The sequence below is a fragment of the Olea europaea genome, chromosome 10 (genome assembly GCF_002742605.1).
Source record: "Olea europaea var. sylvestris chromosome 10, O_europaea_v1, whole genome shotgun sequence".
Classification (NCBI taxonomy): domain Eukaryota; kingdom Viridiplantae; phylum Streptophyta; class Magnoliopsida; order Lamiales; family Oleaceae; genus Olea; species Olea europaea.
Genome location: NC_036246.1, coordinates 4196642 through 4210688, shown reverse-complemented (window position 1 = coordinate 4210688; position 14047 = coordinate 4196642). Strand labels below are relative to the sequence as shown.

General features: G+C 33.1%; 3 protein-coding genes and 1 pseudogene across 3 annotated transcripts; all 4 read left to right on the top strand.

The window, feature by feature from the left end:
• Positions 1-639: 639 nt before the first annotated feature.
• LOC111400183 (probable leucine-rich repeat receptor-like protein kinase At1g35710) lies at positions 640-1248 on the top strand. The gene has a single exon (XM_023027610.1). It carries the CDS (start codon positions 640-642, stop codon positions 1246-1248), a length of 609 nt encoding a protein of 202 aa, XP_022883378.1.
• A 159-nt stretch (positions 1249-1407) lies between these two features.
• On the top strand, positions 1408-1956 carry LOC111400182 (probable leucine-rich repeat receptor-like protein kinase At1g35710). The gene is made up of 2 exons (XM_023027609.1): positions 1408-1600; positions 1712-1956. Exons 1-2 carry the CDS (start codon positions 1408-1410, stop codon positions 1954-1956), a joined length of 438 nt encoding a protein of 145 aa, XP_022883377.1.
• An 87-nt stretch (positions 1957-2043) lies between these two features.
• LOC111400181 (probable leucine-rich repeat receptor-like protein kinase At2g33170) lies at positions 2044-3495 on the top strand. The gene is made up of 3 exons (XM_023027608.1): positions 2044-2269; positions 2695-3003; positions 3128-3495. The coding sequence occupies exons 1-3, from the start codon at positions 2044-2046 to the stop codon at positions 3493-3495; spliced, it is 903 nt and encodes a 300-aa protein (XP_022883376.1).
• Positions 3496-3614: 119 nt separating this feature from the next.
• Positions 3615-4355, top strand: LOC111400180 (annotated as a pseudogene).
• Positions 4356-14047: the final 9692 nt, after the last annotated feature.

Below are 14047 nucleotides of genomic sequence, written 5' to 3'. Positions count from 1 at the left end.
AATTCATGAAATCAATAACTTATTTTTGGCCTAGGCTATTTTTAAATTTTTTTTTCCGACCTTTATTTTCATATAGCAATATTTACATATTATTGAATTTGTAATTCTGAAACTAAGTGATCAGTTTTACAACTATGTAACTAGATCTTTTTTTTTCCTCTCTATAATATGTAATTTGTATAGATAATTATCAATAAAAGTTTATTTTTCTCTTTTTTCCCTCAACTTTGTCTGATATAATTTGTATCCAAGATATGAAAATTTCAATATATGTGTTCTTTATGCAACAATGCATTAATTAAAACCCATAAATATATATTTTGTAGAAGATTCATATAAGTATTTTCCACAAATTATTACCACAGGTTTTTCTTTAATAGTACACTGTGATTTAAGTAATATTTATTTGGTCAAGGTCGTCTTAATAGGATACTGCAATCTAAGTTAATTACCAACAATTATTGATAATGAAGAATGATATTTACTTTGAAAGACAAATCTTGACTTATGAAGTCTTTAGCACGTTAAAAATCTTAAAGTTCCTGACACCCCCACCCTCCCCCCCAAATAATAATAATTATGAGTCTAAAAATTAAACTTTCATAGCATGATAATTTGTCCAGAAGTCCTAGTACAACCATGCTAAAATACTACAGTTTCGCACTCTTCTTCTTCTTCATTTTTATCGAACCTACTGCTTCTGCTTCTGCTTCTTTTGCTGAAGCCAATGCTTTGTTGAAATGGAAAGCCAATTTTATAAATCATAACAACACGATACTAAAATCGTGGAATCTTGAAACTAAGAATTCCACCAATTTTTCTAGCCATCCAAAAGAAAGTTCTAGTCCATGCAATTGGTTTGGAGTTTCTTGCATCAATGGAAGTGTCAATAGGCTGAACCTCACAAATGCAAGCATTCAAGCCTTCTTCTATGAGTTCCCGTTCTCATCTTTCCCAAATCTTACTTATATAGACCTCTCACTCAACCACCTCTTTGGTCCACCTCAAATTGGTAAATTCTCCAAACTTGTCTATCTTGGTTTATCAACCAATCAGCTTACAGGAACTATCCCAGCACGAATAGAAAAGCTCTCCAAACTCAACTATCTCGATTTATCAACCAATCATCTAACGGGTCAAATTCCAACTTCCTTGAGCAGATTAACTAGTTTAAGAACTCTGGATCTCACTAGTAATAAACTTTCTGGTCCCATTCCTCCCAAGTTTGGAAATCTGACATCGCTCTAGGACTTAGGACTAAGCACAAACCATCTCACGGGTCAAATTCCAACTTCATTGAATAGATTAACTAGTTTAAGAACTCTGTATCTCTATATTAATAAACTTTCTGGTCCAATTCCTCCTGAGTTGGGGAAGTTAACATCGCTCCAGGACTTGGAATTGAGAATGAATCATCCCACGAGTCAAATTCTATCATCGTTGAGCAGACCTACTAGTTTAAGAACTTTGTATCTCACTAGTAATAAACTTTCTGGTCCCATTCCTCCTGAGTTGGGAAATTTGACATCACTCCAAGACCTAGGAGTAAGCACAAACCATCTCACAGGTCAAATTCCAGCTTCGTTGAGTAGATTAACTGGTTTAAGAACTCTATATCTCCATAATAATCATATTTCTGGTACCATTCCTCCTGAATTGGGGAAGTTGACATTGTTCTAAGACTTGGAATTGAGCATGAATCATCTCACAGGTCAAATTCCATCTTTGTTGAGCGGATTAACTAGTTTAAGAACTCTATATCTCCATACTAATCAATTGTCTGGTCCCATTCCTCCTGAGTTGGGGAAGTTGACATCGCTCCAGGACTTGGAATTGAGCACGAATCATCTCACTGGTCAAATTCCATCTTCGTTGAGTGGATTAACTAGTTTAAGAACTCTATATCAAGATACTAATCAACTTTCTGGTCCCATTCCTCATGAGTTGGGGAAGTAGACATCGCTCCAGGACTTGGAATTGAGCATGAATCATCTAACGGATCAAACTCCATCTTTGTTGAGTGGATTAACTAGTTTAAGAACTATGTATCTACATATTAATAAACTTTTTGGCCCCATTCCTCCTGAGTTGGGGAAATTGACATCGCTCCAGGACTTGGAATTGAGCATGAATCAGCTCACGGGTCAAATTCCAACTTCATTGAGTGGACTAACTAGTTTAAGAATTCTGTATCTCCATAATAATCAACTTTCTGGTCCCATTCCTTGTGAGTTGGGGAAGTTGACATCACTTCAGAAGCTAGGATTGGGTAATAATTATCTCACAGGTCAAATCCTGGTTTAATTCGGGAACCTCAGCCATTTAAAACTTTTTAGTCTATCTGAAAACCAACTCTCTGATTCCGTTCCAAGTGAACAAGGGAAATTAAAGAAACTAGTCAACGTGTCTATGTTCTCTAATCGTTTTTCGGGTAATTTGCCAGAGTTATGTGGTGGAAGAGTATTAGAAATATTTATTGTGAGCTCCAATAGATTTTTCAGGTCCAATCCATGAAAGCTTGAGAAAATGCTCGAGTTTAGTTCGACTCCGGAAATATTTTCGAAGAATTTGGTATATATCCAAATTTGATCTTCATGGATCTAAGTAGCAATAATTTCTATGGTGAACTCTCGAACGTCTAGGGTCATGACAAACAACTACAAGCTCTGAAACTTGCAAATAATAACCTTACAGGGAGCATTCCCCCAGAATTTGGAAGTTTAAGTCAACTGCAAGTACTTGATCTTTCTTCAAACAAGTTGCATGGAGAGATCTCGAAGGAAATTGGAAAGTTAAGTTTACTTCTAAATCTATATTTAGAGGATAAACAACTTTCTAGAGGTATACCTAAAGCATTGGGATCGCTTTCATATCTAGAAAACCTTGACCTTTCTAGAAACAGACTGATAGGTCAGATATCGGGAAATTTAGCGAACTCTGAGCAGTTGCATTACTTGAATTTGAGCTTCAACTATTTAAGCCAAAGAATCCCTCATCAGCTTGGTAAGTTAATCCATTTGTCCAAGTTGGATATGAGTAATAATCTACTCACTGGAGAAATACCATCTCAACTACGAGTTTTGACAAGCCTGGAACTAATAAACCTCTCCCACAAATCACCTCTTAGGACTTATTCCTAAGAGTTTTGAAGAAATGCCAAGCTCGGTGGACATTGATATATCTTATAATTTGGAGGGTCCAGTTCCTAGCGGCAGAGCCTTTCAAAATGTCTCTATAGAACAACTACAAGGGAACAAGGGTGTGGTAATATTGCAGGATTACAACCATGTAAAACCCTTCCCGATTAAAAACAAGAAGATGTGGAATGAGCACAGGCCCATTTTGACAATTGCAACCCCTCTTCTTTGTGCTTTACTTCTATTTGCATTCATCAAGATCCTCATCCTGTATAAATGCAGAACGAAGAATCCAATGAATGTAGATGATGATTTGCTCACCATACTCAATGGAAAACTCAGGTATAAAGACATCTAAGAGGCCACAAATGGATTTGATCTAGCATTTTGTATTGGAGAGGGAGGATGTGGAAAGGTTTACAAGGCACAACTTTCATCAAAAAAAACAATAGAAGGGAAAAAAATTTATCATTTGAAATGGTTACAGTAGCAGTCAAAAGACTTCATTTATCTTCTCAAATGGCAAACTTTGAAGCTTTCCTGAGTGAACTATGAGTAATGACAGAAATCAGGCACCGGAACATTGTGAAACGTTACGGCTTCTGCTCAAATGATCAAAGCTCACTTTTGGTCTATGAATACCTCGATAGAGGTAGTTTGGCAAAAACTCTAAGCGTGGATGAAGAAGCCAAGAAATTGGATTGGCCTAAAAGGGTTAATATCCTGAAGGGCTTGGCTTATGCTTTGTCTTACATGCATCATAGTTGTTCTCCTCCAATTGTTCATTTAGACATATCCAGCAACAACATTTTGCTTAATTCACAGTACGAGGCTCATGTTTCAGATTTTGGCACTGCTAAGTTTTTGATATGCGATTCATCGAACTTCAGCTCTCTTGTAGGCACATATGGTTATTTTGCTCCAGGTAATATTTCTTTTTGTTAATTTCATTCACGGAATATATATACATGATTTTGATTGTATTCTTTCCCTATTTTTTGGGCAGAACTTGCATTCGCAATGAAGGTTACCAAAAAGTGTGATGTGTATAGCTTTGGAGTGTTAGCATTGGAAGTGATCAAAGGAAAGCATCCAAGTGAATACATTCAATACATATGTTACTCCATCAAATGGAGATTTATGGATGGAAGATTTGTTGGATCCACGCATTCTTTATCCCACTCAAGAAGAAAAGGTGATTTTGATGTTTGTTGTTAAACTTGCAATTGAATGCATGCACTCCAATCCACAACATCAGCCAACTATGCACAATGTATCTGATATGCTAGTACACCAACCATCTTCTCATGAGTGATGTCTGGATAAGTAAAGAAATGAATTGTTTTTATGTATTTTGTACATTTCACGCAATACTACTAGTCAGGATTTTCTTTACAAAGAAGTTTTCTTCTTGTTTTAACTTAAGTTGCTACATTGTTGTTTTGCAAGATTGGCTTACAAGTTCATATGAAATTGTTAATTCTTGAAACTCAAGTATATCTTCTACTCTTTGTAATTTGACATTTAGCTACTGATAAAATCAAATAATAATATAGCGATGTAAAATAGCTGGTAAAATGTAATAGTTTATATAAATATTTTTTTATATTATAACTAACACAAATTAAATTAAAATGGTAACTAAATAAATAAATTGAATTTATAAAACTTTCTCAAAACTTTTGTTTTAACACAAATATCCTAATAATGGGTGGCGTTGACGTAGAGGATTGGGAAATCGAAGCTGGGACCTATTCCCCATCAACTTATCTTTATTTTTATGTCCTTAAAACTTGTATTGTAATTAAAAATCTGTACCCTTCCTTGAATCTTGTTTTTTACATTTTAGTTTCTAAATTTAATTTATATTTGAAAACATAGCCCTGTGTCAACTCTTATTTTTAATTGTTTTCTGTTTTTAATTTAAATCACGGTAAAATAAATAAGATAGGTAGAAAATAATAAATTAGTGAAATGAGAAAATTGGAGCAGAAAATGAAGATATTTTAATACATATTGCATCTTTCGAAAGTCCTTAGCGAAGCATGCCACCCGGCACTGAGCCATTCCTAGCAACGTACTCTTAGAGCAAGTAGCATGACAAGAACAAGTGCGGTAAAATTAGGTTTTCGACAAGTTTATAAACATCATCTATGTTCAAAAATTACAAAAGCCTTTCTTATTTCAAGTTTTAAATCCCAATCGTTTTCAATAAATACACAAACCTCCCTTATTTCAAGTTTGAGTAACACATACCTACCCCTATAAAGTTTATTAGATTGTCGAATAACACAAACCACCCTTAAAATATTGTTAAAGTTTGAATTCATTGGATTCTTGAAGGTAAACTAACTCAGAGCTTTTCCATTTGCTAGTGATTTGCGGTTTCTCATACTATCCCCTATAACTATCTCAGTGTGCTGCGTGTATGTGTGTACCTTTAATGGGGAAATAAAGAAAAATTGTTTAGATACTAATTCTGTATTTACATAGATTTGACCTACCTTATGCAATAGTGAGATATTGAGCTTTCTTCTATCTATATTCGTATAGAGTTTATTATCTTAGCAATAGTGTCTCTACACATGGTGAATTAAAATTCTGGGGATTGGAAAATGGTCGAAATAGTCAAATAGGAGGATCACTATGATGTATACAAGAAAATATAGCTTTCCCGACCAATTTTCCCCAACCAACCAAATTCTAGTCGATGAAAACTCTCTTATAACGACCAATAGAATTACTTGGTTGGCAAAATCTTTACCGACCCAATAAAATTAGTCAATAATAGTCTTTTGTCGGCCAAATTTTTTTCCCACTAACGTATAATTAGTCGGTGAAACAGTATTTACTGACCAAAATGTAGGCGAAAATAATACATATTTTTCAACTAAAATTAAAAATAGTCAACCAAAATAAGATTTATTTCATCAACTTTTAAGAACGGGTAAATATTTACATTGTCTACCTCAAGTTCAAGACGATAAATCAACAAATCAAAAGATAATCAAACAGATCAACAACAATCACGAACAACCAGGGAAAATGATAATAAAAAATACTTTTAATTATTTTAAATTACTCAGAAATGAAGATTCCGAAGAAAAAAAAAATTTAATCTTCGCCATTGCAAACATAGATCTGATACAAAATGATGAAAATAAAAACAGATCCAGAGTGATAATAACTGAAGCATTAAATCAAAATATAAAACAATGCCAAAATTCATTAAATTAAATGGAGCATAAAAACTAGAATACAGGGAGAAAGAGACTGCCAGATTTATATTGTACTTCTCTGAGAGAGAGAACTTACTCCTGGTTAAATAGGCCTTCTAGGTTTTTTTCAAAAAAAAATCCTTCTCTCAGTGCCTTGAAGTTTTCTATCCATTTTCAAGAGTAGCCGTCGTTTTCTCTCCATTTCCAAGTGCTGTCCTTCTTTCTCCATTTCCAATCTTAAAGTAAGTTTTTTAGTTTTTCCATTTTCTTCTTTTTGTGCTCTCATTTACCCCACACTCACATCTGGATTTTGGAAATTTTGTGTTATATGTTTGGTTTACTTGGTAGAAAAAGGAGAGGTTTGATTTTTATATTTTTTATTATGTAGGGTTTTTAATTTTTCTCAATTTTTTATTTTATTTTATTACTACATATATTTTAACGTCCACTATGTAGATTATTGATTTTTCACTTTCCTTGTTCATTTTGTATTTCTTGAAACTTATTTGTGCTAATTTATGCTTTAGGTGGTATTAGTGCTTCTTATCTTAGAAATCAACATTTGGTGTAAGTTTCTTTGTATAGCATTTTTATCAGTTTGGTTAATTTGTATTATCTTTTTCTTTTTGAGTTGTTCTCTATGGGCACTGGTTATCATTGTTTAAAAATTCTTTTTGAGATTCCTTTCTGTGCTTTTCCTTATCATGGATACTCTGCCTCATTTAGATGAGACACAGACTCAAATTGAGTACACTGTAGCTATTAGTCAAAAAATCCTACATATAGGTTTTTATATGTTAATAGCTACTTGTCAACATCATATGGGAGTGACAAGTAATGTTGTATGTGACTTAAGGTTGGGAGGATTTTCTAGACTGCAAATTACATTATATTGAGGATCTGTTTTAGATGCTCTGGTTTTAATCAGAGTGGATGGGGGAAGACTAATTTAGATGGGGGATAGGAAACATGTCTTAATTGTGGGCTTATTGTTACTACTTCATGTAATGGATGGAAATAATTTTGTACTATATTTTGAGTTTTTTAGAAGTAAGAATGGATTCTTAGACTTTTGTGGGAGCCTATAAGCTATTGTTCACTTTGTCATTCCTATAAGCTATTGTTTACTTAGTCATTCCTCCAATACCATAGATGATTCTTTGAAAAACAAGAGAATCACATCAAGACTTATCTAAAATGTTTTCATCTCTAAGCCCTATCTCATAAGAAAAACAAAAGAATCACATTTGGTAAGAAATAATTATTGTTCTATTAATTTCAATGTTCATCTAAGAAATAGTGAGCGGTTATTCAAAAATTTACTACAACGTCTTCTTATATTTCTTTATCCTAATATACTGAAAAATCTTGTTATTTATTATTCGTCCCTCTATCGATTTTCGTAACATGATATTGAAACAAAATATTTCTGAGGCTTATGCAATCTCTAGTATCCTGCTAATAAAATATGATTCAAAATTTGAGTACATGCATTTTATGAATGGAGCTGTCATCATTCCCTTGGTTAAGCTTTTATCGCTCTTTGTGCCTCAGGCTCGATAATAGGAAAAAACAACTTACTAGCAGAACAGCAACCAAATGTTACAGACCGAAAATTTAGTTGTTGATTTTGACATAACCTTTTTACAGACTAGAAATCGTAGTTGCTGAAAAGTAATCTTTTCAGCAACAATTTATTTGTTTGACACAAATCCATGATTGGTACAACATGCTCAAATCTAATTTTATGCATATTGAATTTTTTTACTGTCAACAACACAGGTTATTATACCACATCCCCGAAGACCTTTGAATGATCCTGTCACACAGGCAATCACTCAACCTAGCATGCAGCCTTCACCTACCATCTAGTCTGCACAAGCCACTTTGCCAATAGAGACATATAGTTCTATAATTGTTATTTAATTCTTACTTCAACTATTTTTGTTATTGACATATATTGTTTTAACACTTGTAGCATTCCCAATCGAGCGTAAGTGACGTGGTCATACTCATGGCTTAGGCACATCCCGGATAGTCAAGGCCACTCATAGGAAGCTAGAAATCATGTATGAAGATAGCGATGGATGACAAACTGGTCCTAATGCTAGTCGATTCGTATCTGAAATAGGATCTAGTATGAGAATATTTGTACCTCTCCAAAAGATCTTTTGGAAAGATGTGACTGAATTTGAAAAATTCCCTATTTATGACAAAGTAGAGGTAACATTATTGTTTAACTTGTTTTGTTTCTTTCCTGGTAGAACTTGTACGCATCTTTTTCTTTCTTTAAACATGTCAATGCTGAAGTAAGGAACAAAGTTAATTACAAGTTAGTATACCAGGTATCAAAATGAAAGGTTCTCCAAATGATTAGAAGTCAATAACTTAATTTAAAATATTGGACGTTTATATGTTCATTGACATGTTTGCATATCTTGGATGATTTGAATTGCTGGCCTTTTGATTTTGGTTGCTTCAAGTAGCAACTTCATATTATTTATATTTGTGTGAATTTTGTGCTCGTCATTGTATTTTCACTCATGGTATGCAACTCTCAAAGAGTTCGTGGAAAAAATCAATGGCAACTTCCTTTAAGGAGTGAGCTGCACACGATGAACAAGAAGTTTCTAGACCAACCAATGGCTAATAGGAAAGCTAATAAACCTAAAGAAATCTGACATCAGGTTGATTGGGATTATTTGTGTGACAATTGGGAAAGTGGTTTCAGGAGCATTTATATATAGTATAACTTCCATTTATGTTCATTGGTTAACTTATTTAGTTCATTGACTATTTTTGTTCTGTTAATTGGACATTACTGAAAAGACCCAAGGTAGCAGCAGACAATAGATCCTGACAAGAATTTACCCATTTTTCTAGTTCTAGATCATTTATTCAATGTCAGGCTATGAAGAAATATACTTATCTCTATTAGGAAACAATTTCATTTCATTTCAATTTTATTCTTATTTCTTCTAGTAGGATAATGGAACTGGATGAGAAGATAGAATTTAGCTATGGAAGAACACACATTACAAGGATACAAAAGGCTGGATACATCCTGTGGTTGAGGAGAAATAGGTAATAAACAAATACTATAAGTCTTTAAGTTTATTATTACTTAATGGAATAAATATTTTACTACCTTACTTATGTTAATACTTTTCAATTATCATGTAGAAAGAGATGGTAGACAAACAAACAACACAACAGGCACGAGTGTGAAAGGAAAGTGAGAGCCAAGGAGTACATCTCACTGCCAATGACATTGCGACTCGGGTCCTTAGAACTACTTCTCACTACTATAGGGGTTTGGGCAGGGGTCCAAGATTCAACATGCTACACCTCTTGCAAACACGACTCAACGAGAGAATGCTGAGCCTCGTCAAGTCATGCATAATTTGCAGAGACAAAATTAGTGTATTCTCACCTTGTTAGAAGAGATTATGCCAAGTGCCATTGCAAGAGTAGGTAGCCCTAGAGTTTCTACTACTACTCATTCGTCATCATCACCTGATCACAAGTCACAAGATGATCATTAGTTTAAAGCTCTTCCATTCCATTTACATGGTTTTATAATTTGATGGTTAATACTCCATTATTACATATGCTATTATTTTGGATTAACTAGTCTTCTCCTATTTTGGAATTTGACTAGGATTTTTATTTTGAAATCCATTATAGTTTGGGCATGTTGTTCATAGTTACTTATTCTGAAATTGGAATTGACTGGTAAAGATATGATATAGTATTTCGCATTGTAATTATTTGATTATTGTTTTGCGATTTCTGATATTTCTTGAATTTGAACTTTTATTGGTACATTGTGTTCGAGTTGGCCTTTCAACCTTTTTAACTTTGATTGTTCGACAATGTTTTAAAAAATAAAATAAATCACAATTATCGAGTGAAACCATAGTCGAGAAAAGCAGTTCCCGACCAATTTCACTTGATCACTCGGTCAGTAAATGTCACTTGATTTTTTGGTCGGTAAATGTATATTATTCTCGACCAACTGCTATGGTCGGTCTATGTTTACTACCACTGCTCATGACCTGTTCATTACCGACTATTTTAGACATTTACCGACCAAAATTATGGTCGAGAAAAAGGTTTATAATCACCGACAAACAATTTTTTGATCAATAAAAATCTCTCTTTCCCAAATAATATTTTGGTCCATAAAAACCTTCCCTTGCTGCCCTTTGGCAACCAGCTGCCGACAAAACTTTCTGGTCAATAATTTGATTTATCGACTAATATTGGGCTTTGGGCAACCAATCTCTTGGTTGACAAAATTCATATTTCTTGTAGCACTATAGCTCAGTTTCCTTCCTTAATGAATATGATTTTCTTCAAAACTCTCTATTTCCAGCTCTTGCCATTAGCTTGGGTTCTTTATATTGAGTCTTGTGCTGTTCGCATGTTCATTGATTATAAATTCAAAACAATATTGTGAATTTCTTTCATTGTCACTTAGGTCCATGTGTTAATTAGATCAACTATTATTTAGAATAGTGTAGTAAAATCAAATTGTAGATGGCTTCCTTTACCAAATTCACGTACTTTTTTGAAAACCAGCGACTAAGAAAAGAAAATTGAATTAACATAAAAACATCAATCATTTGTTTTAATATAGATCACTATTTTTAATTCTGGATTTATTTTATGTCAAGTTAGACGGATTTCTACATTCGAATATGGTACATCTGAGGCGGACCCTTTGTTGTGCAAACTTAGAATTTGTGTTGCAAATGACCTTAATTGGGTATAGAACCTTAGGTTGACAAACATGCGATCCACGATCTTCAGCAAGTGAATAGGTCATGTGGATAAGAATGCAACACATACCATTCGTTGATGATAATGTTTTAGTTGACTAGATTCAGTTTGAATCAAGCATCCAAATATTTTATGTTAAATAAGTAAAGTCAGTATAAGAAACCACATTCTCAAAATAATATGAATTAGATACTAGAAGGGTCGTATAGAGGATTTATAATGTTTCTAAAGCAGTACTTCATTTTTACCATGGGTAATTTATGTTGAAGCATCATTTTTCTTTTGTTTTATCACTTATTAATTGTAGTAAAGAAAGCCCTTAATCTTTTTATTACTGGCGCACGTAGGTCCCTACAGTATTTCATTGCAATCTTATTCTTAATCTTTCATTAATTAGCACATTTTGTCTTTGAAAATTGTTTATAAATAATATTCTAATAGTTTGATTTAAATTTTTTATTTATTGCTTTTTCTCTTATTTAAAATTATGAAAGGTAAATAAAGTATTTTTACACCATTTAACGGACTTTTTGAGTAGAATATGTTAGGAGGACAAAATGTGCTAATTAATTCAAGTTTAATATTAAAATGTGATGAAAAAAGTTTATGACTTAAGCATGATAATAAGTAAAGAATAATTTTTTATACGATTAAGAAGTGGTGCAATGGCATGACAATGTAGATGGAATGGACTTCCTCAAAAGGAAAAAAGGAGAAAAGAAAAGAGAAATAAAAGTCAATAAAGAATACGTTGGTCAATAATGCTATGCTATAATCCATCCCTACCACAACTTCCCTGAGCAACCCACCACATTTCCACTCCCTTTTTGCCTGATTAAATCACATTATTGCGGTATTGCTTATTGGAAATGATTGTCTTTTCTTTTTTATTTTTTTGGTATAAGTTTGAGTGTGAGAAGTTTATATTCTTTGGAAGATCAAAGTAGATTTGTGTTTTCCTCGGCGAAAACTTATATTTACTAATCAAAATGATGCTCGTGTGAATGATAAATTGAAGATTAATTTACTCATTGGAAGTGGTTGCAAGACAGAAGGCAAAATTATAGTTTGTCTCATATAGGAAAAATGAGAAGGCAATTGAACTCATGTGCAAACGTCACATGTGTACACGAATGACAAACTGAAATTTGGTCTCAGGAGGATCCATGTTTTCTATTTATTTTTATTTATTTTAAACTACCCTTCCATAGTTTTCAGCTCCTAATACTTCTGTGGTTTGTTGCTTATGTTAACATGGGTGCTATTTATTTGATAAATTAATGGTATAATAAGTCATTCATTAGAGACTTTAAGAGTGGTCATTTTCATCAGTTCCAAACACAAATTTCTTTATTCCAAAATATATTTATTATTCATTTCATGCGTCCATATCCACGATTGGATCCAAAACCAGGCTACAAAAATTCAAACCGAGCTAATACACGAAAAAAAAAATTTAGACAAAAAAAACTGTTTTTACAGAAAAAATGAAACGTTTGTTAACGAAAAAAAATTTTTTAGGCCTGGAGGGGCTACATCCTAGCTCAGTCCCCCCCCCCCCAATCCATCCATGTGACCATATCCAAGTCTTGATGATAGTGTTCAAATAAAATCAGTACTGGTTTGTCAATTGTATTGGGAGTCAGCAAAACCTCAAGCACTTTTAGTGAGATGGTGAATCTATTTTAAGGATATACATTGTGTTTTCACAAGCATCAATTTGCTATTCTGTTGTCGTATTTGGTTGTGATATATATATTTTTTTCATTTTTGATTTTTGTTTGTTATTTCTCTATTATATTATATTCTATTATAATTCTAATGAAAATCTTAAAATGATGGGAAAATAAAACCGATAAAAATCCATTTTATTTTGTTTGCACTGGGAAATTAATAGTTTTTTTCAGAAATGGTAACCAAATTAACTGATATGGATATGGTTACTAAAAAACAAACTGTTGACTCAATTGTCAAGTCACATTGCGACTCTACACAGTAGCTAAGAGTGGGAAAAGTAAACCAAAGGGAAATTCAGCAACAACTGAGATATGGATGGATACAATATAGTCCATGTTCAAAAAAGCATCCTATGTAAAAAAAAAAAAAAATGCGACCCAAGTCCTGGCTCTAAATCCAAAACCACATCATCTCTACTTGACAAAGGTACAGAGCATTTCAATTTCAAATATTATTCTGTCTATCTCATTGACTTTCTAAACTCTACTTCTTATCAATAGAACTAATATTTTCTTGTTCCAATTAACCGTATGATAAAATTCATATTGATTTTATTTTTATAAATTGAAACTCAATTTTTAATAAATATATGTCAATGTGAAGAAAATAGATGTTTTACCCATACCCTCGATGGATTATAAATATCACCTTACTTATAAGCAATTCTAATACAAGTAGTATCACTCAAAATTTGAGGATGTTGGGTCATAGAATATTCATCTTGAAAAGAAATTATCTACTTGATAAAAATTGTATCACAAACACTAAGGCTATAGCTTAGTTGGTAGACTACCTCGTTTACACGTGCGCATATATACAAAATGCATCTTAGTGAGAAATCTATGTTGTTTGAGAAAATTTCACAAGCATACGAGATCGTTAACAACTAATACGTAGTATGTGTACAATCAAATGATCTAGTAATTCTAAACCAAGTGACGGAATATAAATCAAGACGAACACGAAATGTCAAACAATTAACAGTAAGCAAAATCCTCTTGGAGGACAACCGGATGTGGCCAACTAACTTTCAAACAAGTTGGCAGCTGAAATTAAATGCATCATGCTAGACAAAACAGGCTGCCTTGAAGACCTTGACAAGTAGGCTGCCTTCACAGCTGGACAAATCAGGCGTTACTGTTACCATAATTCAAGCTGCAAGATAGGCAA

Bases quoted from the DNA above. Each gene is read 5' to 3' on its own strand.
- LOC111400183 (XM_023027610.1), top strand. From the start codon at position 640: ATGCTAAAATACTACAGTTTCGCACTCTTCTTCTTCTTCATTTTTATC.
- LOC111400182 (XM_023027609.1), top strand. From the start codon at position 1,408: ATGAATCATCCCACGAGTCAAATTCTATCATCGTTGAGCAGACCTACT. The intron at 1,601-1,711 runs GTTTAAGAACTC...ATCATCTCACAG, and splicing joins TTCGTTGAGTAGATTAACTG to GTCAAATTCCATCTTTGTTG.
- LOC111400181 (XM_023027608.1), top strand. From the start codon at position 2,044: ATGTATCTACATATTAATAAACTTTTTGGCCCCATTCCTCCTGAGTTG. The intron at 2,270-2,694 runs GTAATAATTATC...ATAACCTTACAG, and splicing joins ACTTCAGAAGCTAGGATTGG to GGAGCATTCCCCCAGAATTT. The intron at 3,004-3,127 runs GTAAGTTAATCC...ATCACCTCTTAG, and splicing joins AAGAATCCCTCATCAGCTTG to GACTTATTCCTAAGAGTTTT.